Below are 24,229 nucleotides of genomic sequence, written 5' to 3'. Positions count from 1 at the left end.
TTGAAAGAAAGGTCCTTGTTTAAGATGAATTCTCATGTAGTCCTGTTAATTTGGAAGCTATTCTGAAACATATTTTCAAGCTAAGTGTTTCATTCTGCCTTCTTTTCATAAAGATCTTCAGAAGCACTCCGACAGGACACCCCTTTCACCCTGCTCTCTCCCCTGCCAATCTCTTCCTTTCATAGAAGCGCAGAGGTTGGAGCTGGGGGACCTTAGAAGCTAAGTCTCATCCCTTTTCTAACAACTGAATAAACTAAGGCCTAAATACCTGCTCTTATTTTTGTTTTATTTTCTCACATTATCTCCAAATATGTTTATGGGGTTGAAGGAGCCTGTGTTGCAGTGCGATTCCCTGACAAGCTATTTCTTCCTGTACCTGCCACCAACTGTTTGGGCTGTGGTAGCAGTTGTCACCACTTATTCTTTTCCCATTGCTCTCCTGCCAGACCCTGTTACGTTCCTGCTTTCTAGGTTTTCCAGCCCACTGATTATTGTGCATTTTGGATGATTTCTCTCCCAGCTGCCTTCATTTGCATTTTTCCTAAATCAAACCTCATTGTGATAATTCCTATTCATATTTCTAACCTCTTTAGATACATCTGTTCTCAAAGATGTCTGCAGCAACTCTTAATTTGGTACCAACCAACAATGTTATTAACAAAATGTGCACACTGCGTTCCCAGTCATTAATGAAGATATTAAAGAAAACTACTAGATCTAACAGATACACTGGGGCCTCCCATTAGTTTCCTCCCTCCCCCTTTTTCCTCTTCTTCCCCTCTTCCTCCTCCTCCCCATTAGATTTTGAGCTGTTTTTCTTTTTTAAAAGATTTTATTTATTTTAAGAAAGAGGGGCAGGGAGGGAGAAAGAGAGGAAGAGAACTATCAATCGGTTCCCTCTCAAACTCAACCCAATGAGGTAGCAAACTTGCAACCAGTGAGGTTTCACTTTGCAGGTCGGCGCTCAACCAGCTGAGCCACACCTGTGAGGGCTTGAGCTGTTTTTCATCTCTGGTCCTTGTTTATCAGAGGTCCTTGTTTATTCAGGCTTTTCATTCCTTCTGTCTAGTTCCTAGTAGCACCTGTCATAGGAATGATTCAAGGATGCTATTTTACATGCTTTTACTAAGCTGCAGAGATACAATGGCTATGGGAGTCATTGAATCAACCATTTTAATTAATGTTAAAGTTTACAGAATTTCATATATGGAGGAAATTTGTAGTCTGTATTAAAAATATATATTTTATTGATTATACTATTACAGTTGTCCCACTTTTTCCCCCCTCGCTCCTCTCTACCCAGTACCACCATTCCTTCTAACAGTACCTTCTGCCTTAGTTCATGTCCATGGGTCATGCATATAAGTTCTTTGGCTACTCCATACCTATACTATTCTTAACATCCTCTTGTCTATTTTATGCCTACCAATTTGTGCTTCATAATCCCCGCGCCTTTCCCCCATTCTCCTCCTTCCCCCTCCTAATTGGTAACCCTCCAAATGATCTCCATTCCTATGATTCTGTTCCTGTTCTGCTTGTTTGCTTAGTTTGTTATTTGGATTCAGTTATTGATAGATGTTAATTTGTTGCCATTTTACTGTTCATCATTTTGATCTTCTTTTTCTTAGATAAGTCCCTTTAACATTTCATATAATAATGGCTTGGTAATGATGAACTCCTTTAGTTTTACCCTATCTGAGAAGCACTTTATCTGCCGTTCCATTCTAAATGATAGCTTTGCTGGATAGAGTAATCTTGGATGTAGGTCCTTGCCTTTCATGACTTGGAATACTTCTTTGCCAGCCCCTTCTTGCCTGTAAGGTTTCTTTTGAGAAATCAGCTGATAGTCTTATGGGAACTCCTTTGGAAGTAACACTATGCTTTTCTCTTGCTGCTTTTAAGATACTCTCTTTATCTTTAACCTTCAGCATTTTAATTATGATGTGTCTTGGTATGGTCCTCTTTGAGTCTATCTTGTTTGGGACTCTGTGCTTCCTGGACTTGTATGTCTATTTCCTTCAACAAATTAGGGTTTCATCATTTCTTCAAATAAGTTTTCAATTTCTTGCTTTTTCTCTTCTTCTCTTTTTCTCCTTATGATTCAGATCTTTAAACATTTAAAGTTGTCCCAGAGGTTCCTCAGCCTATCCTCATTTTTTTGAATTCTTTTTTCTTCCTGCTGTTCTGATTCAATGCTTTTTCCATCCTGATGTTTCAAATCATTGATTTGATTCTCAGCTTCATCCCCTCCACTGTTGGTTCGCTGTATATTTTTCTTTGTTTCACTTAATGTAACCTTCAGTTCTGCCTGGATTTTTTTATGCTGTTGAAGTACCCAAGGAGTTTCTGGAGCATCCTGATAACCAATGTTTTGAACTGTGCATGCGATAGGTTGCTTATCTCCATTTTGTTTAGTTCTTTTTCTGGAGTTTTGTTTTGTTCTTTCATTTGGGTTATGTTTCTTTGTCTCTTCATTTTGGTAGCTTCCCTGTGTATGTTTCTGTGTATTAGGTAGAGCTTCTTTGACTCCCTGTCTTAGTAGCATGACCTATTGTAGAAATGTGCACCTGTAAGTTCTGTGGTGTGGAGCTTTAGGTAATTGCCAGGGTGGGGCAATCTTTGTCACTGCTCTGTGGCTGTGTGTGGGGGAGGGCTCAGGGAGAGGACAATGCCACAGCCTGGCCGCTGGAGTTTTGCCTGGTAGGAAGCTGTCTGCTGGCACCCTCCCTGTTACTGGTCACTTCACTTTCTACCCATATGCCACTCGTGCCCTTCCAGCTGTTACCCTTGTGGCGAATCCCAGAGGGAGTGGGTCTGCGTGAGTCTTAAGTCTATTATGGGCCCTTTAAGAGGAGTCTCTTGAGAATCCCGCAGTTTCTTCCCCCACTCCCATCCCCAGTGGTTTTTACAGACAGAACTTATTAGGACTTATCTTCCTGGTTCTGGAACTGTGGGTTAGGTGCTCTGGTCTGGGGCTGACATCCCTCGTCCCGAGGTATTCCTCCCAATTTTTATCTGCCACACCTGGATGTCAGACTGATGGTTCCCTTCTTGGCACCTCTGCACTTCTCTACACCTCTTCACGTCCCTGCCCCTCCTACCCTTCTGGATGAATGTGGCTTCTTTAAATCTTTGGTTGTTGGACTTCTACACAGCTTGATTTTCTGACAATTCTGGGTGATATTTGCTTTGTACTCTAGTTGTATTTTTTGCTATATTTGTGCAAGAAGGTGAGGCATGTTTACCTACGCCTCCACCTTGACCAAAGTCTGAAATTTGTAGTCTTGCTTTTAAAAACATATAAAAGGCAGACACATCTGATTATTTTCATCTTCTATTGACTGTTTTTTAAAAGATTTTATTTGTTTTTATTTTTTAAGTTATTTTATTAATTTATTTATTTTTAGAGAGAGGGGAGGTGAGGGAGAAAGAGAGAGAAAAACATCAATGTGAGAGAGAAACATCTATTGGCTGCCTCTCACACATGCCCCAACTGGGGGCTGGGCCCACAACCCAGGTATGTATCCTGACTGGAATGGAAGTGGTGACCCTTTGCTGTACTGGACAGCACCCAAGCAACTGAGCTACATCAGCCAGGGCTATTTATTTATTTTTAGAGAGAGATGAAGGGAGGGAGAAAGAGAGGGAAAGAAACATCAATTGGTTGCATCTCGCACGCCCCCAACCAGGGACCTGGCCCACAACCCAGGCACGTGCCCTAACTGGGTATTGAACCTGCCACTTTTGGTTTGTAGGACATCAGCCAACTCACTGAGCCACACTAGTCAGGGCCTATTGACTCTTGTATAGTTTTTTGTGTAAATCTGCTGGTTAATTCTCTTTGTATGTAAAGGTGAATAAACCACTTGTGAGGAACACAGGAGATGTATAAGAAATGGCCCTTGTCATGAGGAACTCACAATCTGATAGATCTGGTTAGACTTAGGTGTAATAAGTAAGGACCCTTCATAAGACAGTCTGGAGTTAAATTGCTCAAAAGCTTCATACTGACTCTTGTGGCTGCAGAGATGTGAATATGGTATGAGGATAAAGCCTAATGCAGAAGGAGGGTTTTTAGTTGAAACTTGAAAGGTAAAAAGGAAGAAGGAGGGAAACACTTGAACACAGTTGTAGAGAGAGGAATGGCTATGACATACTGTACAGGTCCCTACATCGTACAGAATCAGTCTAAATGAATGAAGAAGGATACTGATGGGGTGTAGTGTGTTGCAAATCCAGGTACCTGCACTACTCTCTCACTAGATGTCTCTCACGCTTCTCAAAATCAATGTGCCCAAGGCTGAAATTGTGACTCTCCCCTGTCCCCTGAAACTACTTCTCTCCTAATTTTCCCCACTGGAAATCTGTGTTGAATCTGTCAATTTTCCTAATCATCCTTCATCCAATCTTTCTGCCAGTCATTTCTACTGCTAAACTATACCTTGAACCTGCACACTTCTCATCTCTGCCATCCTCAAATCCAAGCCATGATCATTTCTTGCCGAGATTACTGCACAAGCCTCATAAACTGGTCTTCCTCCTTCAACACTTGCCTCTTTCCATACTGCAGCCAGACAGAGCTTACTGAAAATTAAAGCACTGTTCGACAAGAATAAAAAATCTTTCAGTGGCTTAATGTTGCATTTGGAATGAAATCTAGCCTTTTTATTGTGGCCTAGAAGGCCCTGCAGGATCAGGCTTTTGCTCACCAGTGCAGTTTCCACCCCAAGTGGGCACCCTTACAGTTCTGACCCTAACCACTCAAACGAGTGTCAGATCCCACAAGTTAAAGCCTCTGTGCGTCCTGCCCTTATGTGACTGCCCCTGCGGCAGATGCCAGCTACAGTAGGGTCTCTGTGCCACCTGTACCTTGTACTGACCGGGTATAAATTTAGAGGTTCCCACAGTTCCTTCAGGTTTGGTAATTTGGAAGAACAACTCACAGAACTCAAGAAAGTTATACTTCCTATTATAGTTTTATTATAAAGGATACAGATCAGGACCAACACATCGGACAGGGTGTGAGAGGATCCCTCATGCAGAGCTTCCTTTCCCTCTCCGGGGAGTCAGGGTGGCCCTCCTCCCTGAGCATCAGTGTGCTCATCAGCCAGGAAGCTCCTCCAACAATCAGTGTCCAGAGTTTTCACTGCACAGGTGTGATTGATTAAATCACTGGTCATGTGATTGACCTCAGTCTCCGTTCCCCTTGCCCTCCCAAGGTGCCAACTCTCTAATTACATGGTTGATTTTTCTAGTGACCAGCCAGGATCCTGAGGCTATCTAGGGGCCTCATTAGCAAAATAAAGACAATCCTATCACTCGGGAAATTCCAATGTTTTTTGAAATTCTGTACCAGAAACCACCAGGGACTAAGACCTGACATACTTATTATACCACTTCATCTTGAGCCACTCTTGCCCTGGCTCCATGCACCGAACATGCTGGACTTCTCTTAGTTCCTGGACTCTGTCAAGTCTGTCCCTCTACTTGAGACAATGCCCTTCGTCCTCCCTCACTCCTGCCTGACTTTTCTTAACCTGATTAGAAAGGCCTTGCCTTGCTCATTGTCTCCCTTGTTATTCCACATACTCATTTGCATCAACCCCCATCTGAAATGATGTTAACTTCATTTACTTTATGTTGGTCTCCATAAAATATAAATTCCTTGGGGATATAACCTTGATTGTCCTGTTCCTTATCTCCTAGCACATATGTACAGTCAGGAAATATTTGTCAAATTAAAGAATAAAGTGGGAAAGATAAGGATGATAGGCCAGTTGAAGCTCTTTGCCAAGAAGTAGTGTTTAGACTTGATGAGAAAAGTAATACTGGAGAAGTTTTCAGATAATAAGCAAGAGAATGACAGGTATTTGGGGAGTATAGTCTCAGTATGCTAAATGTATCGCAGAGTGGGAAAGGACTAGAGGCAGGAGACTTTACAAGGCGATGATAGGAATCCATGTCAACTGATAAAAGCCTGAACAAGAAAAGTGGAAAGGGAAAATCTGAGATGTTTCAAGAAAGATGCCCTTGATGTTTTTCTTCCTAGTTCTAACTCTTTATTTTTAAATAATTTCAAACTTATAAAATGTTGCAAAAATACCATGAAGAACTCTTGTATACCTTCATTCAAATTCACTAATTGTTAATATATTGCCTCATTTGCTTTTTTATTCTCTTTTTCTCTTCATATGTGTATACATTCTCCTGTTATTTTTTCTGAATCATCTGAGTGTAAGTTATAAATACCATGCCTCTTCATCCCTAAATACTCCAGTGTGTATTTTCTGATAGGAAAGACATTTTACATAAACACAGTACATGTACCAAATCAGAAAATTTAATGTTGATACAATACCTTAGCCAGGAGCCTAGTCCAGGATCCTACATCACCATTTATAATGTCTCTTTATTGTTGTTTCATCTGAAATAGTTTGCCAATCTTTCATTGATTTTATGACATTGACATTTTTGAAATTACAGACCACTTATTTTGTAGAATGCTCCTCATTTTTGGTTTGTTCACATTTCTTCATAACTACACAGATTGCACATTTTGGGCAAGAATGCTACATTAATGGTCTTGTGTCCTGAGCCTAAAACAAGAGGCACATGATTATTACTTTGTGATATTATTGGTGCTATGAACTTTGATCACTCATTTAAAGAGGTGTCTATCTGGTTTCTCAGTGTAAGATTACAACATTCCCCCTCGAAATTAATGAGTAATTTATGCTGAGATACTGTGAGCCAATGTAAATATTTTTCTTCATTAACCTTTTACCCAGTAGTTTTAGCATACATTGGTAATTCTTGCTTGAATCAGTTACTGCCATGACACCTGCTAAATGATGATTTTCTAACTATAAAATTTCTTCTAGATTCTTAAAAAAGATTTTATTTATTTATTTTTAGAGAGTGGAAGGGAAGGAGAAAGAGAGGGAAGGAAACATTAATGTGTGGTTGCCCCGTACATGTCCCTCATGGGGACCTGGCCTGCAGCTGAGGCATGTGCCCTGACTGGGAATCAAACTGGCAACCCTTTGATTCACAGGCCATCACTCTATCCACTGAGCCACACCAGCCAGGACAATTTTCTACATTTGTTGATTGGTATTTCACATATGTATGTATGTATGTATGTATGTATGTATGTATGTATTAACTAAGGGCTCATAGATTCTTTTTTTTTCCTGATTTTAAGTATTTTTATTGATTATGCTATTACAGTTTTCCCAATTTTTTCTCCCTTTATCCCCCCTCTGCCCTGCTCCTTCAACCCTCCAGCATCCACCCCTCTTAGTTCATGTCCATGGGTTGTACATATAAGTTCTTTGAGTCCTCTGTTTCCTATACCATTTGTTATCTCTCCCCGTCTATTTCATGCCTACTAATTATGCTGCTTCTTCCCTGTACCTTTCCCCCCCTATTCCTCCCTTCCCCCTCCCCACTGAAATCCCTCCATGTGATGTGATGTTCATTTCTCTGATTCTGTTCCTGTTCTAGTTGTTTGCTTAGTTGTTGATAGTTGGTTCATTTGTTGATAGTTGTGAGTTTGTTGTCATTTTACTGTTCATATTTTTTTATCTTCTTTTTCTTAGATAAGTCCCTTTAACATTTCATATAATAATGGCTTGGTGATGATGAACTCCTTTAACTTGACCTTATCTGGGAAGCACTTTATCTGCCCTTCCATTCTAAATGAAAGCTTTGCTGGATAGAGTAATCTTAGATGTAGGTCCTTTCCTTTCAGGACTTTGAATACTTCTTTCCAGCCTCTTCTTGCCTACAAAGTTTCTTTTGAGAAATCAGCTGACAGTCTTATGGGCACCCCTTTGTAGGTAACTCTCTCCTTTCCTCTTGCTTCTTTTAGGATTCTCTCCTTATCTTTAATCTTTGGTAGCTTAATGATGATGTGCCTTGGTGTGTTCCTCTTTGGGTCCAACTTCTTTGGGACTCTCTGGGCTTCCTGGACTTCCTGAAAGTCTATTTTCTTCTCGAGATTGGGGAAGTTTTCCTTCGTTATTTGTTCAAATAAATTTTCAACTTCTTGCTGCTGTTCTTCTCCTTCTGGCACCCCTATAATTCGGATATTGGGATGTTTCAGGTTGTCCTAGAGGTTCGTAAGACTCTCTTCACTTTTTTGAATTCTTGTTTCTCCATTCTGTTCTGGTTGGATGTTTATTTCTTCCTTTTGTTCCAAATCATTGCTTTGAGTCCTGCTTTCCTTCCTGTCACTGTTGGTTCCCTGAATATTCTGCTTTATTTCATTTTGGGTATCTTTCATTTATTTTTTCACTTTTCGACCAAGCTCAATCAGTTCTGTGAGCATTTTGATTACTCGGGCTTTAAATTCTCCATCAGATAGGTTGGCAATCTCCTCACTGCTTAGCTCTCCTTCTGAAGTTTTGCTCTGTTCTTTCATTTGGGCCATATTTATTTGTTTGATGCACCTGTTAGGTTGTAAGGGGGCGGGGTCTTAGGTATTCACCTGGGCAGGGCAACCCTCCTTGCTGCTGATGTGGCTCTGCCTGTGGGGGAGGGGCCAGAGAGGGAGTAGAGCTGCTTCTCTGCTCATCCTCACTAGCATACTTTCGAACGGACTCTCCTGTGAGACTGGGAGTTTCTCCCACCGTAGCAACCGCAGTATCAACTCTGAGTCTCAGTTTCCCCTTAAGTCAGCCCCTCCCATGCAGCCCACAGCCTTGCTGCAGCCAGCCCCACCCACCCGTTCTGCCACCTTGCCGAGGTTTTTCTCTGCCGCTGGCCCTCATGTTCCACCACCTTACTGGTCTGGTTGTTCTGATTGATTTTTTCTTTAATTCCTTGGTTGTCAGAGTTCCATGCAGTTTGATTTTCTGGTGCTTCTGGTTGTATATTGATTTTAGATTGGTTGTTATCCTCCTTTTGGTTTTGCGAGGAAGCAAAGGGTTTCTACCTATGCCTCTTTCTTGTGTGGAACCTAGATTTTTATTTATTAAATAGATCTTAGTCCATAACTCTTGTTTATCTTAATGCCCCAAATTATTAATCAAATTACCCCAGTTTGTTAAGTGAAAGGCAATACAAATGGGCTCCTCTGTCCTTTTGACTTGTTGCCATAGTTTTTAGAGCAATTACTTATTTTCTGGCACAACAAAGTATATCCAGTTCCTCTTGTGTTTTTCCTGTCCTAATCCTGGTATCCGCCATTTCACCAGAGTCCTGACTCTTTTTAAAAACCAGGGGGAATGCTATTTAAAAACCAAGATCTGGGAGCAAGGTGTGTACATTGCTACTGGGCTGTCATTGTTTTCTAGGCCTTTTCTTCCCTGAAATTTTGACTTATCAAGTGAAGGAGATCTAGCTGAGGAGACTGGAACAATGGTCATATCACTGACCAAAAAAACCCTCCAAAACCCAAATTGTCAAGATTCACAGAAGGCCAACTTGTCTACCAAGAGGACTACTCAAGCCATTTTTAAAATGTGTGTTAAAAATGTGTTTTAATTTGAATAAAAGTTTTATTCAAATACATTCTCATTGTAAGACATTTAATAAAAGAGAATATGAAACATCCCTTTCCTTTTTTGCAATTTTTAAATGTCAGCAAACACTTTTTTTTATTGTCACCCGACGACATTTTTTCATTGCTTTTAGAGAGAGGAAGTAGGGGAGAAAGCGAGAAACACCAATGCGTGAGAAAAACATCTATTGGTTGCCTTTTATAGGCTCCTAACTGGGGATTGAACCTGCAACCTAGGTATGTGCCCTGACTGGGAATCGAACCCACGACCTTTTGGCATATGGGACAACACTCCAGCCAAATGAGCCACACCAGTCTGGCAGCAAACACTTTTTAAACCACTAAATCTAGTTTTTTTAACACTTACCTAGCTTCTAAAACTCCCTAGGCTATGAGCCACGTGAAGGCTGGGCAGCATGTGGGGACTTGTTCTCTGGAAGCCACAGTTTGCCATGTGCTGAAGACTGCTGCCAGGTCCTTTGGGGACTTTCCGGGTTCTTCTTATGGATTGTCAGTGTTATGTGGGGGGAAATCAGTGCTGACCTAGTATGAACAATGGGGAAAGCACCGAATGTTCTTCACTATTTGAATAGTACAATGTTGGCATCTGAACTGCAGGAGGTTATATTCAGTCCTCAGAGACTCAGATAAACTCTATTCCAAACTTTGTAAGGTCCCTGGAGAGTAGAGACAGCAATGTCTTTCTCTCTTTGACCCCCTTGATGGAATGGCTCTTCCCAGACAGGATGCCATTCACTCACGGGACACAGACATTCTACTCTAAAACCGACCTGTTCAAGCTGACATGTCTGTCGTTGGTGCTCCTAGTTTCTTTTTCACTATTGATTGGAAACAAAGGTGTATTATGAATACAAATGAAATTCCCTTTGGCTGTGTTTTTTTTTTCTCTTTTACCCTGATTTGTCATATTATTTTATTTTATTTAATTTGTTGAATTTACTGGGGTGACATTGGTTAATAAAATTATACAGGTTTCAGATGTACAATTCTATAATACATCATCTGATAAATTGTACTGTGTTTACCACTTAAAGTCAAGTCTCCTTCCATCACCGTTTATTGGCCCTTTACCTTCTTCTACCTCTCCCACCTGCCTTTCCCTCTGGTAATCACCATACTGTTGTCTGTGTCTATGAGTTGTTGTTGTTGTTGTTGATGCTGTTGTTTAATCCCTTCACCTTTCTCACCCTTTGGCTATGTTTTGAGCCACCTGGCAAACTCCCCCTTCTGGAACCTGAAGCAGCAACAACAATTGGGTCAGGGAAGAGAGCAAGCAGCTTTCTGTGTGGTCAGAAGCAAACAGCTGTTTGCAGCTAGGCTTGGAGGAAAGCCGATGAACTCTGGTCTCAGATCTGTTGAACGGCACCAACTAAATACTGTTTACATTTTGGCCTTCATCTTGCTAACTAGGAAATTATGTGGCCTTTAAAAGACAGTTTCCCCTCTGACCATTTAGAGGACTAGATTCACGAATTCCTTCTGCTCATAAGAGGAAGTTGGGGAGAAGTACTGATGGAGATGGTGGCTTTATAATCTGCTTCAGTGGAATTTATAAGATTGATTACCTTTGCTCAAGTCCTAGATAATGCTCAAAGACTGTGCATATGGAGAAAAATCACCATATAATCCATTCCCATTCCTACAGTCTCAGCAGGGACCCTGTTTAGGGATATTTCTATGATGGTGAGTGAAGTAATAAAGGTACAAGACACAGGGTGGTTTAAGTAAGGACATTGTCACACAGGTTTAGGTGTGATTGGCTGATTTAGTGCTAATGGGTGATATAAAGATATATACTGTATTTTTCAGACTATAAGATGCACCCCCCCAAATTTGGGAGGAAAATGGGGGTGCGTCTTATAGTCAGAATGTAGCTTACATTTACATTGGTGAAATATTATGTTATTTATGTTATTAAATATCTTACCACATTTTTTGCTTCAAAATTTTTTTCCAGTTTTCCTCCTCTAAAACCTAGGTGTGTCTTACGGTCCAAAAAATATGGTAACTTGATACTAAATGAATCTTACTTTTTCATAGTTTTTCCTAATGTGGGGCTGATAGTGAAAGCTGAATTGTGTTGATTCAAGAGAATAGAAACTTAAAAAAAAATGTTGTTTCCCCATCTTACAAATGAAAAACTTGTTTATTGTAAAAATTTTAATAGCACAAACTAAAAGAAAAACTTAAAAATCACCCACTATCCCACTTTCTAGAGAGAATCACTGTAAACAGGTTTACTTACATACTTCCTTTATTTTTCCTATGCCCAAATACAAATTTTTATTAACAATGGGTTCATATTATACCTACTATTTTAAAAACTACTTTTCACTTAACTATTTTTCCTGTCATCTCTCCATGTCAATACTATAGTATCCTTTTTTTATAGACTAGTTCTTTAATGCAAAACCAACAGATGCTCTTGTTAAAAATTTCAGAGTATAAGATAAAATGTAAAAGTATTTCTCCTCAGGTCCTACCTCTAAGTCTCACTCCCCTGAAGTAACCCTAAGACTTTTTTCGTAATATTTCTCCCCAGAAGCTTTCTAAGTAAACACACACGTAGTATTGAATGAATTAGTGTGTCCCAGGTACTCAGTCATTTCCGTTATGTGGAAATCCAGGGCTCTTCCATGCTTTCACTGCAGTGAACATCCTTGTGGTTAATTCTTTGCACACACCATGATTATTTCCTTAAGGTAAATTCCTTTTATCTTAACTTATCTTAAAATAAATGTCCTTAAGATAAAGAAAACGAATTGTTAAGTTTTACATATGAACAATTTTAACACTTTTGATATGTGCAGCCCATTGGCCCTTTACCTGGTTTGTGTCAATTTCACACTCACAGGTAAACATTAAATTTTAAAAACTTTTAAAAAGCAACATTGAATTTTTAAAATTTAAATTTTTAAAATTTATTTTATTTAAAAAAATTTTTAAGTATAACACATAAAGAACAGTATATGTCATGGGTTATGGTAGTCACTAACCACATGTGGCTGACTACTGAGCACTTGCAATGTGGCTAGTCCACATTGAGTTCTGCTAGAATTATAAAATACACCCAGTTTTGAAGAATTGGTACAAATATATAAAGTAAAATATCTCATTTATAATTTATGTTAATCATATTGAAATGACATTTTGAATATATTATGCTAAGTAAAGAATATTTAAACTGTCTCTTTTCACTTTTTAAACATTGCTACTAGAAAAAAATTTATTACATATGTGACTTGTATTATATTTCTCTTGGATAGCACAAAGTAGAACATGGTATGACTCCTCATATAATAAAACCTACCACCTATACACTCCTAATCTTGTTCTCTTCCTCTTCTGCTCCCCTACCTGCCTGTGCCTCAGTCATACCCAGAGCTCTTAGAACTAAGGTAGCTCCATTCACCATTCCAATTCTTTGTCAGGAATAATCAGTAAACATGGTGAATGTCCACTTTTGAAAGTAATGGGGTTGTGTATTAAGACTGTGACCTACCAGAACCTACCATTAAATATAAACTCAAAGTTGCAAATTGACTCATTTGTTAAGTGACTTGTTAGAATATGTGAGTCCATAGGTTTCAGGAGTTGCTGCTGAGTTCCACATCATGGCCACTATCCAGATGTGCACACAGGGCATGAACGGACAGAATCCACATACTTGAGGAACTTCATTGATGGAAGTTCACCATCTCTTTGTGCCTCACTTTTTTTTCTTTTCTGTGAAGCAGAGATGATGGAGTGGTACACAGAGTTCCAGACTAGAGTAATCAGTGCAATGTAAACACTGGAAGGAAGAGAGATTACTAGGATATTACTGGGGCTGTGGCAGGCTGTTTCCTCTCACTCCTCACCCCCTGAGGTTTGGTTAGTCATCTCTCCCTCCTCGTCAGCCCTCAGCTCTCCCTTCGGCACATATTGACTATACCAGACACACTTAGGTACACACAGCTTTTCATCAGACACAAATGCTGTTCACAGATCACTCCCACCCCCAGTCACTCCAGGATAGAAGCAAAATGCAGATCAGTTGGAAGAAAAAGGCCCCTGGGTGAACATATGAGTCTTGTTCCCTCTCTGCCCCATTGTTGGCTTATATCTTGTTCTTTGAGCCAATTTTTCACTGGACTTGGCTTTAGAGTTAAAAACAAAGCAACAAAGTATTAAAATCTTAAGAATATTTTTGGCTTGATTTTGTGCTCGATTATTTGGAGTGTGGCCAAAATCCCTTGCTTCTTTCCACTGTTGCAGTCAAAGTGGCTTCTTTCAGGAATGCACCCAGGTAAGAGGAATTAAAGTAAATAAATTTCTCTGTTCCATCTTGTCTTCATCATCATTCTTTTGTTGTTGTTGTCATCGTTATGCTTAATTTTGAGAGAATGTTTCTAGCCCTCTGGAACTCACCATTTAGAGTTATAAAATTGCATTGTGATAAATTAAAGGATCAACATAATCTTTTAACAAGAAAAAATGAGAGTTTTTTTAAGACTCCCACCTCCTGACCACCACATTTGGAAACAGCTCATTGAAAGGAGCATGAACTAAGGAATAAAGAAATGCCATTTTGTTCCATTACTGTTTGCACTTAGTAGGTGAACTTATGTGGATGTCTAATAAGCCTTAATTTTGCCATCTGTGAACTGGTAAGAGTGTTCTCTTTCTTCCTATGTTCAGATGAGCATTGCAACAAAAGCAATAAACTAATGCAAAAGGAGTAAATTATTCTGGGCTGCTGTGATCTTGACTGACTTTTAAAATTCCTTTCCAACTATATATTCTGAGATTGTAAATAATAAATGCATTCACTTTTTCAGCCCACTGTGTTTAAATACGTATAAAATCCAAATACTTTTTTCTTATCACAGTAAGCCAGACTATGATTTTTGCCTTAAACACACTGCTAAACACCTATTTTCTCTTTTATATTTAAGCTGAGCATACATTTCTTAAGGTCTTTCTACCTCTCCTCTCTCTGACCCATTACCCAAGGGTTAAGCAAATTTAAAAGTTTTCAGCCTGACTGGTGTGGCTCAGTGGGTTGGGCATTGTCCCTAAAAGCAAAAGGCCACAGGTTTGATACCTAGTCATGCCTGGGTTGTGAGCTGGGTCCTCGGTTGGGGGCTTAGGGAAGGGAACTTACCCATGTTTGTCTCACACATCAATGTTTCGCTTCCTCTCTTTCTCCCTCCCTTTCCCCTTTCTATAAATAAATAAAATCTTTAAAAAATATTTTAGGTTTTCAGTGGTGTTTAGGATGCACAGGTTGAGTAGTCTTCTGGTAGCACTGGGTATGCCAGAGAAACCAAAACCCAATGAACCCATTTTGATTAAAAGAATTGTTAGAACTTTGAGAGTAAAATAGTTCCCTTTCTTCTCATCAGCAGGATGAATCCAATATCTGTGAAATTGCAGATTCTTAATAAAAACACAACGAAGTACTCTTGGTATCAAATATCACTTTTTTCAAAAGAGGGCTTATATATATATATATATATATATATATATATATATATATATATATATATATATATAAAGTTATTTTTATTTTCAGGTTAATTTTCCAGTCAAAAGGAGTTACTTCCAACCTAATTTGCCTACTCAAAGTTTCAAAAATAAAACTAAACCCAAATGGGAAGTCTCTAGATTTCACTGGCCCATGGCTGTAGGTAAGGTTTCATTAATAATACCAGCCTACCTGCCATTGGTCTGGCCCCTGGTGGCTTACACAAGACCTCCAGCCCCCTGACACCTTCCTCTGTCCCATCACAAGAAGGTCAACAGGGTGTGTCCCCCACGTGTGCCTGAGCCTCACCCTTTCTGTGAGTTTGTCAGAATCTGCTGGACTCTGGGTGAGTCTCCTTCTTTGAGCAGCAGAGCCTCTCTTGGTGTCTAGCAAGTGTTGCCGGCCCCTCGGGCATTGCTGCTGCTTCACTTGGTGGATATGGCCCAATACATGAGATTCTTCAAGGAGCCAAAGTCACCTCCCCTCCCTTTCTGTGGCACACTGTTAGAGCAGTCCTCAGACAATATTAATTGTTCCTCAGTATTTGGCAGAGATTTAGTGAAGTCACTCTTTCGGGTTTTCCTTACTGGCTTCCTGGCCTCCATTAAGTTGGACATCAAGGTTGTTTAAGAGTGGGTTTGAGGGCAGAGAGATGCACGCCAAGAACCAACACCTTGTCATACTCAAGGTTGCCCTCTCCTTCCACAACCAAGACTTCATCCTGACACTGGATCTCTCTTTTTTTGATATGAATGATCTCCCAGAAGACTTCAGTAGCCTCCTCCAGAACTTTTCTTTTAGGTTTCCCCCCTAGTTCACTCAACAAGACTGAACCTTCTGCAGGGGACACATCCTAAACACAAGCTAAGATCCCTATTAAGTAAGGATTTACTCTTATTTTTATGAATACCTCCCCAGACCAGCCCCAGGGATTGACCTTGAGGTTGACAATGGGAGCAAAGTAGAAGTCAGTGGTGAGGATGGGGGTGGGCAGGGGGAGGCTAAGATACGTTCAAGAAAGTGCCAGGGAGCTTTGTCTATTTACTTAGAGTCTGCAATCTCTCTGCAGAATGACATCTTCGAGTGGTCCAGGGACCACCGAGTCCACCACAAGTACTCAGAGACTGACGCTGACCCCCACAATGCCCGCCGGGGCTTCTTCTTCTCCCACATTGGGTGGCTGTTTGTTCGGAAGCATCGGGATGTCATCGAGAAGGGGAGAAAGCTGGACGTCACTGACCTCCTGGCTGATCCTGTGGTCCGATTCCAGAGAAAGTAAGTGAACAGATACCACAGAGCTGTCCCTCAGGGAACAGGACCAAGAGGCACAGAGCACAATGGACACAATTATATCCCCAAGTAGTTATCCTCACTGCACTTTCTCGATGATTCAGTCTTCTTATTAGGAGTTCTGTCTTTATTCATTTCCTTTTGTTCATTAAGTTTTCCCTGCTCACACATTTGTTTTTAATTTGAAATGGATTTCCTTTAAGCCCAGTGTCATTTCCTTCAGAGCAATCTACTTAGCTCATTTCACAGAATCTGTTTCTGTAGTTCCCCACTCCCCCACTTGTGTTTCCCTGAGGTGGCAGGGAGGGCAGGGGGAGATGCTGTGTTTTAGTGAAACACTGGACTCCAACTGGACAGGACTCTTTCCAGGTATCCGTCTGTTTTCCTGGAATTTTCTCATAGTGAAGTCTCCCTCCCCCCCCCCCCACACACACACACACTTCTAGAAATGTTACACCAGTAGGTTTCTGTACAGAGAGAATGTGACCGTGTAATAGAGAGCCTCAAAGTGCTATGTGCACTAATGATGTCAGCAGGGCATATCCAGTTGTTTGCTGGGTCAATCTACTTTCAACAAGCACATGGAGAAAGAATGCCTGTAATTGTGCTGGCAAGTAGACAGCAACCATTCTTTACCTTTTAACTAGGACACTGGCATGGACTGTATCCATGTTGGTCTGGGTCTGCGAAGTTGGTCACCTCGAGAGCATTTATAAGTGGGCTTCTTGCCCCAAAGCAATGGATTTATGTTTTATATTCAAAGCTGAGCATATTGTCCCAAAGAGGGACAATTTATAGATCACCCTTTGGTTAGAGCCTTGAGACAACGTGGTGAACAAGTGGCTACTAGAGACCATGTCCACTGACAAGCAGGAGTCATTTGAGGACTTGTATAGAATTGTGCCTATAGAATCACCTAAAAATGGACATGGAGATTGTGCCTTTGTCTGACACAAAGCCCAATCTTTTTCTTTTTTAAAAAAATTGATCTCGAGAGAGAGAGAGAGATCGAAACATCATTTTGTTGTTCCACTTACTTGTTGGTTCCTTCTTGTATGTGCCCTGACAAGCAATTGAACCCACAACCTTGCATATTAGAGATTCTTACATGAAAGGAAGTGTGGCTTAGAAATACGCTCATTTCCCCTCAGCCTCTGCCTTTAGACAGGAGGGGGAAGCAGGGCAGAGTGAGAAGATGGTGGACCATGGAGACAGACTGCCCAGGGTCAAACTCTGTGACTACTCCTCCTACTGGCAAAAGAGCTGACCAATCTAAGACTCCGTTTCAGCTATGAATGGTAGTAACACCTGTACCTAACTCCCACAGTGTTTATGAGGATGTTAAAAAAAAAGTGTGTGGGAACTGCTTGGCACATAGTGAGAGCTAAGACCAGTGACGATTATTACACAGGCAGTCGCTATTCCAGGAGACTCCATGCCTTTCCATCCCCCATTTTGATTGCACCACAAGGTCTTCTCTCTGCTCCGCAGTCCAGCTCTTTCAAGTGGACACACCCAGTATCAATAGCCAAAAGTTTTATAGCAGAAAATAACAAGATGTTTTCAATTAACAACTAAATGATTCATTGATTTTGGTTTTTCACCCTGAGAAAATCTGCAAAATTCCGAAACATGGAAAGAAAATCATCCACAATCCTAACATATATACACAGCCATTATTAATATTCTGAAGTATATCTTTCTATATTTTATGCTTCTTTGTGATGTATTTTACATGATGGCAGTCACACTGCATATATAATTTATGTCTCACCATTTAACTTCAGAGTATATCGTAAGCACAATGTCAAAAGCTGCATGAGTTCACAAGTTGAGTGTCATAGTTTATTTAAGTCACTTCCAATTTTGTGATATAAATGATGTTGCTATACAATTAGTAATGCTTTGGGACAAGCAGACCTTAGATTAATTTGAAGAGCTCAGGTAAGAAGACAAAGGATCTTCAATTTTTTTAATGAGAACTGAGCTGAGTATACTAATCTGGGTTTCTCTGACCATAAAAATGGAGGGGTTTTTTTTACCTTTTCCCTGAAAAAAATGTGATACTGTAATCTTATTCACTAGGTTGGTACTCATGGTACATATGTCCAAAGACTGTGTCTAAATTCAGACAGAAGAACAAAGACTATTACGTCATGTTTCCTGAATAGTTATCTGAGAATATCTTCCATCACCAATCCAGTGACCAAAGGAGGTGGTAGCTATCAGAAACCATCCACTCATATCATTGTTTCATATGTGTCGTTGAGTTCCTGCTAAGAATCAGCGCTGAGGATACATCTTTAAATTGGGTAGTCCAGCACATACAGCAGGCCGGGAGGGGGAGGGAAGGCCTATGGAATGAACTAGCTTCTCAGCCAAGACCTGAAAGATGAGAAGAAGTTCGATGAGGATTGGGGAAAGGATATGTATGTTTTTCATTTCATAGAACTGTATAAAGCCATGAACTTGAGAGCTAGGAAGGACCTTACAAATCAGTTTTCCTACAGGGAAACTAATAAACAAAATCTTTCTATCTAGAAAGTTGGAGATCACTGTCCTGATCTCTCTGGTCTGGTATAACAAAAATACCATAGACTGGGTGGCTTAGAAACAAACATTTATTTCTTAAAGTTCTGGAGGCTGGGATGTCCAAGATCAAGATGTTGTTAGATTCGGTGTCTGATGAGAGCTGTCTTCCTGGTTCATAGGCACTTGTCTTCTCATTGTGTCCTCACCTGACAGAAGAGTCAGGGGAGCCCTCTGGGGTCTCTTTTTTCTCATTGCTTCCCTGGAGTCTCATTTATAAGGGCACCAACCCCATCCATGATGGTTCCACCCTCATGTCCTAATCTCCTCCTAATGGCCCCACCTCTTAATACCACTGAATTGGGGATTAGGTTTCAATATATGAATTTGGGGGGTACAAAAACATTCATCTGTAGCAAGGTTATTTATTTGCTCGATGGTCTTTTAATTATATCTGGCTGTTTGAAAGGCCAGTTCTCTGAAGTGTGGGTGAACACTCATGTCCTTTGGTGATTATCCAGCCTAGAGAACACTGAGATCCATAATCTAAATCAGACCGAGAATCACTGAACTGAAGGAAAAGTGCTTCCAAGATACGCAGAGATGGCTTGGGTATTTTCATGTTCGTGATGCCAGCTTCACTGGTCCTGCCCATCAGGCCATGGGGAGGAGACAGATTCCTCAAGGGATGAGTCCTTGTGCTTAGGGGTGTGAGCTGGAGGTTGGGTCCCATTATCAGTGGCACTGCCACATCAGGTCTCAGTCTTTGCTACTCTAGGCTGAGTTGGGGCCTTCACAAGTAACAGAGAAAGGTACCCCACTCGTTCGGGGCCCAGTCGTGAGTCATTTCAGTGGCACACCTTATAGAGTTCCCAACTGTTCCCACATGGCTGTCTGTGGGCAACAGTCCCTGGTCCGATGATGACAGCCGGGGTTTGCAACTGATTCCACCTCCCTCTCAGGTGCAGTGTCGGTGCAGACACATCCAGCTAAGTGCCACATGGATAGTTTCCTCAAATACGCAAATGTGTAAGTGACCGAGACCAAAGATTTAGAGACTCCTCTTTCGTTCAGTACATCAGCATTAGTATTGCAGTTGATCGGTAAACTTGTGCTTAGCCATCCTAATGCCAACTCACCAAAGAGAGGCTTGCCAGAGAGCCAGGCTTGATCAACTTTTCATTATACAGTCCCACAAAGAGAGGAGACTGTGGTATTAAGGGTAAAAGGAAAACAGCACAGTTCAAGCTATAGTTCCAGACTTTTCCTCCAAAAGATAATTTTACCAGTAGTTAACTAGACTACTTCAAGTTTTGCTCTACTGTCAAGCTGTGAATGATGGAGACAGGGATTAGGCAGTGAGAGGGAGAGAAACTAGTGGTATTGTGTGTAGATCCTGGCAACTTGAACCCCTGCCCCAGGTCCTGTTCCTGCAAGGGCCTGGCTTTCCCTCGCAGGGTAGGTCTCCACCTCTGATCTTGGCCTGGGCCCTGCCAGCTTTGGGGGTGATCCCAGAAGGGAACCACTCAGAAGGTTGACAGTGGGTCTGTCAGTTAGGAATTTTGTTTGGCTTATACAAGGCGGAAGTTTATCTCTCTCCGATATGAAAGACCTGAGGTGATCCAGTGTCAGCACACGTTCAGTAGGGGACAGGGTTCTTTTGTCTTTCTGCTCCACCATGCTTAGCTTGTGCCTTTCATTCTTTCATTTTATTGTTCAAGGTGACCACTAATGCTCCAACCAGAAGGAAGGTGGGGGTGGGGTAACACCACTCAGTTGAGCCATTCACCTCTAAGGAGCTTTCCCAGAAGACACATAGCCTCTCCACTTACCCCTCACTGACCTTATCTGTACTCAAAGGAAACTGGGAAGTGTAGTCTCTTGGTAAATACATTGCTCACTGGAGTAAAATCCTGGTTTTATTTCTGTGGAAGGAGGGGTGAATAGATACCGGTTAAGCAATTAGTAGTCTCTACCAGAGCTCCTCAGTTGCTTTGCATTTGGCAAAACGATTGGCCGTCACATGTTTGTCAGTCTTGGAACATTTTTGTGAAGCGACTGAGCAGCCTCTCTTCCTCCCTTTAGTCAGCAGAAACTGGAATCTCAATCTTCTTTCTGAGACTACAGAATGAAATAAGATCTAGAGTCTATTTTTCCTAATGCTTTGCTTATCCCATTCATTCTTGTTTTACATAAGAAATTCCTTTAGAAGTGGCTTGTAGACCCTGCCACGTGTATTTCTGAAGTCATTGAGGAGGGTGCTAGTGTAGTGCAGACACGTACAAACAGGTCCTTGCCTCATCACTGTGGTGATGGGATAAGCCAAGAGAAGATGGATGGAATTATTCAGAAGAGCGCAATCCTTCTGTTTTGGTGCCCTGGGAAGAGATGAAAATGTATGAAATCTTGCCACTCCAGGAAGGCACTTGAACAACTAGAATCTTTTTAAGGCCCATTTCATCTCCATTTGTCCTCTCATCTGTTATCATTAGTCTTTTTTTTTTTTTAAAGAATGAGCATGACATCTCTGTGATGCCTTTCTCTTTATGACATTGTATCACTCCTGTCTGTCTAAGCTCTAGGTATGTTTCTCTATTGGTGACCGTTATATAGCCAGGGCTGAGCAGGCAGACAAGTCTAACACTGACTCTTCATTTCTCTACACACTTTTCCTGGCTTTGTCCTCCACTTGGGCTATCCCCTGGGAAGTGGGGTGAGTCACTGGGAATCTACAAGCAGCCTAACTCTGTCTCCCTTGAGCCACCCTCTTTGATCAGTCTTCTATGTTGGGTTTTTGGGAATATCTATGTTTTGAGTCCATTTTCCTGTGGGTCCTACCAAACATGTTGCTAAGTTAATGGAATGATTCTTGTCTAAATATTGACTTCGAAACAATCACCAAAGGAGAGGCCTTGTATATGAGACATTCAAATATCTAAATGTGGGTGAGATTTGGGGACAGACATGGAAGCAGGGCCTTTTAAGCACAATAGGCCTCTGCCACTACCTTGCTCATCAGTTACTGTTGCAACCACTGCCAGTTTCACTTGGGTCCTTGATGGTCCTGCAATTGATGGTCCTGCAACAGCAAAACCAAACTGGCCCCAAAGTGAGTGTCACTGTGCCATGCTGTAAGAGAGCCCAGCTGTTTGGTACCCTCTCTGCCAACTCACAGGTGAGTCATGAAGTCCATGAGGCACGTGGTCTTTCTCAGGGGATTCAGCTTCCTTCTCGTTTCTGCATGTATCACTTTTCATTCACCTGTGTTTTGAACACTCACTGCATACCAGGCCTTGTTCTAGGTGCTGGGGATTAGACAGTGAACAAGACCAGATTCTGGAGGTACCTGTTCTTTCCTTCTGGAGCTCCCCTGTTTGGGTTTGGAAATGTCAGGGAGGAAGCCCCACCATGCATCTGCCCCCTACCTTTGCAGCTCCCCATTCCATCTCACCTGTCTCTCAGTCCCTGTCTCACGACTCTGGTTTTGGTCACTCCCTCTTGTCCATTTGCCTCTTTCTGTTCCCACAGCCTTTGTGTCCTCACCTGCCTGAGGGCTTTGTTCCTCCCTTTGTGCCTTCTCTGTGCATGGAGACATTTTCCCTCATCTGTCACACCACGTTCTCAGTGCCAAGATGTTCTTTTTCTTGCCCAGCTTCATTAGAGAACAAAAGCCATTTAGCCTATTGCTAGGCTTTTTTTTTTTTTTTTTTTTTTTTTGGCAGGAAGAAGAAGGTTTTTTGTCTTCTGGTATTCTCCCCTCACTTCAAGGTGCTCTGACTGACTCTTTTCATAGGTCCCTTGTGTATGTAAATATTCCCTCTCCTTGAGTCTTCTCTTCAATTTTTGAGGGGTAATCTACCTTTGGCTAACAACTGGAGCCCCAGAATCTTCTCTCCCACCCTGCCCTCACCTCAAACTGTTACATCTTATGCTGGCTCCATAAAAATTTTGGGAATGAAATACTTTTTTCCTTTAATGAATTTATCCCTGTATGCCATTGTCAGAGATTAAAGTTATGAATCTCTAAGTTCCAAAGACATGATAAAAATCAACTAAAGCAGTGCGAACTCCATTTAATTAGATCCTTTTTGTTGAAAGTCAACAAATATGGAAGAGGTAAAACATCCTTTAACTGCTGTTATTAAACCTTTGGCCTTTCTAAACAGACTCTAATTGCTATAGCCAAACAGCTGAATTATACTCTGGAACACAAGACAGGGATGATTCAGTACTGAGGTTGCAGCATCAACACCCAAGTTTCCCCATTTTAATGGTTAAAAATCTGAGCAGGGGAGAAACCATTGTGGCAAAAAATTCAACAGCTTGTCTTGACTTTTTAAAAATTTTCCAAGTCAAAATGTAATGTGTTTGCCTCTATAAGAGGTACTTTTCTAAGTAGGACTTTGGGAGAACTTGTGTGCGTGTGTGTGTGTGTGTGTGAGCGAGCACACCAACTGCATTAGCAGTCATTTTTCTCTCCCCACATTGACAATCTATTTCTATGTGCAAAATTCCCCTGGCAGGATGAGGAGACAGTTTCTTAAGTGTCTGGAACCTGAATACTTCACTCACTGGCATATTAGACATATTAATCAACAGGTGTCAATGGATTCTGGAACTGCTATTTGTAAAGTGTTGTCTTAGCTTCATTATTGATGGCAATAAAGGCATCTTCATGCATCTTTGATATACTTCAGTAGCCAATAATAGCTGCCATTTGTTAACTGCCTACTATGTACTTCCATTATGCCTCTACACACATTATCTCTGCTCCTCTCAATACTCTGTCATGTACATGGTGGCCCCTGGATTTTGGACTTGAATCTAAATATTCTGGCTCCCCATGACCTTGATTAACCATGTCAGGAAAGAACAGCATATGTTTGCGCTAAATTATTCTTTTACTAGTAAAATACTACTTTATTACCAAAGCTGAGATAAAATCTTAGCTGGTTTTAATGTAAAATTTAAATAACATGTAGAAGTCAAAACGAGGTTAGATTTTTATAAGAGACATTTTGGTACAAGTAGATAATCATTATCACTAATATTCAGATGTTATCAATTCATGGCTCTTTCTAGAACATGTAGAGCTTCTAATATTTTCTTGGAATAAACAGTCCTTCAAATAATGCATTTATTTAACATGTGCCTTTATATTTCATTTCTAGCCTCTATCGTGTGTGTGTGTGTGTATCCTAATTTCCATTTGATATGGAAGAACTTTCTTTAAACATTTCTTGTAGCACAGGTTTATTGGCAATAAATCCTCAGCTTTGTTTGTCTGAAGGTCTTTATTTTACCTTCATTTCTGAAGAGTATTTTCACGGGACATAAAATCTGTTTCTCTGATCTGTACACCTTCACCACAGAGT

At 40.9% G+C, this 24,229-nt stretch overlaps 1 protein-coding gene across 1 annotated transcript in view; it reads left to right on the top strand.

The window, feature by feature from the left end:
• Positions 1–24,229, top strand: part of SCD5 (stearoyl-CoA desaturase 5) — a 172,328-nt gene that overhangs the window by 104,710 nt on the left and 43,389 nt on the right. Inside the window, exon 3 of the mRNA XM_024574878.4 lies at positions 16,105–16,310. Within this exon, the coding sequence (XP_024430646.1) occupies positions 16,105–16,310 (206 nt within the window). The remainder of the gene's footprint in view (positions 1–16,104; positions 16,311–24,229) is intronic.

This window comes from Desmodus rotundus, chromosome 4 (genome assembly GCF_022682495.2).
Source record: "Desmodus rotundus isolate HL8 chromosome 4, HLdesRot8A.1, whole genome shotgun sequence".
Taxonomy (NCBI): Eukaryota; Metazoa; Chordata; class Mammalia; order Chiroptera; family Phyllostomidae; genus Desmodus; species Desmodus rotundus.
This window is presented reverse-complemented; position numbering and strand designations above follow the sequence as displayed.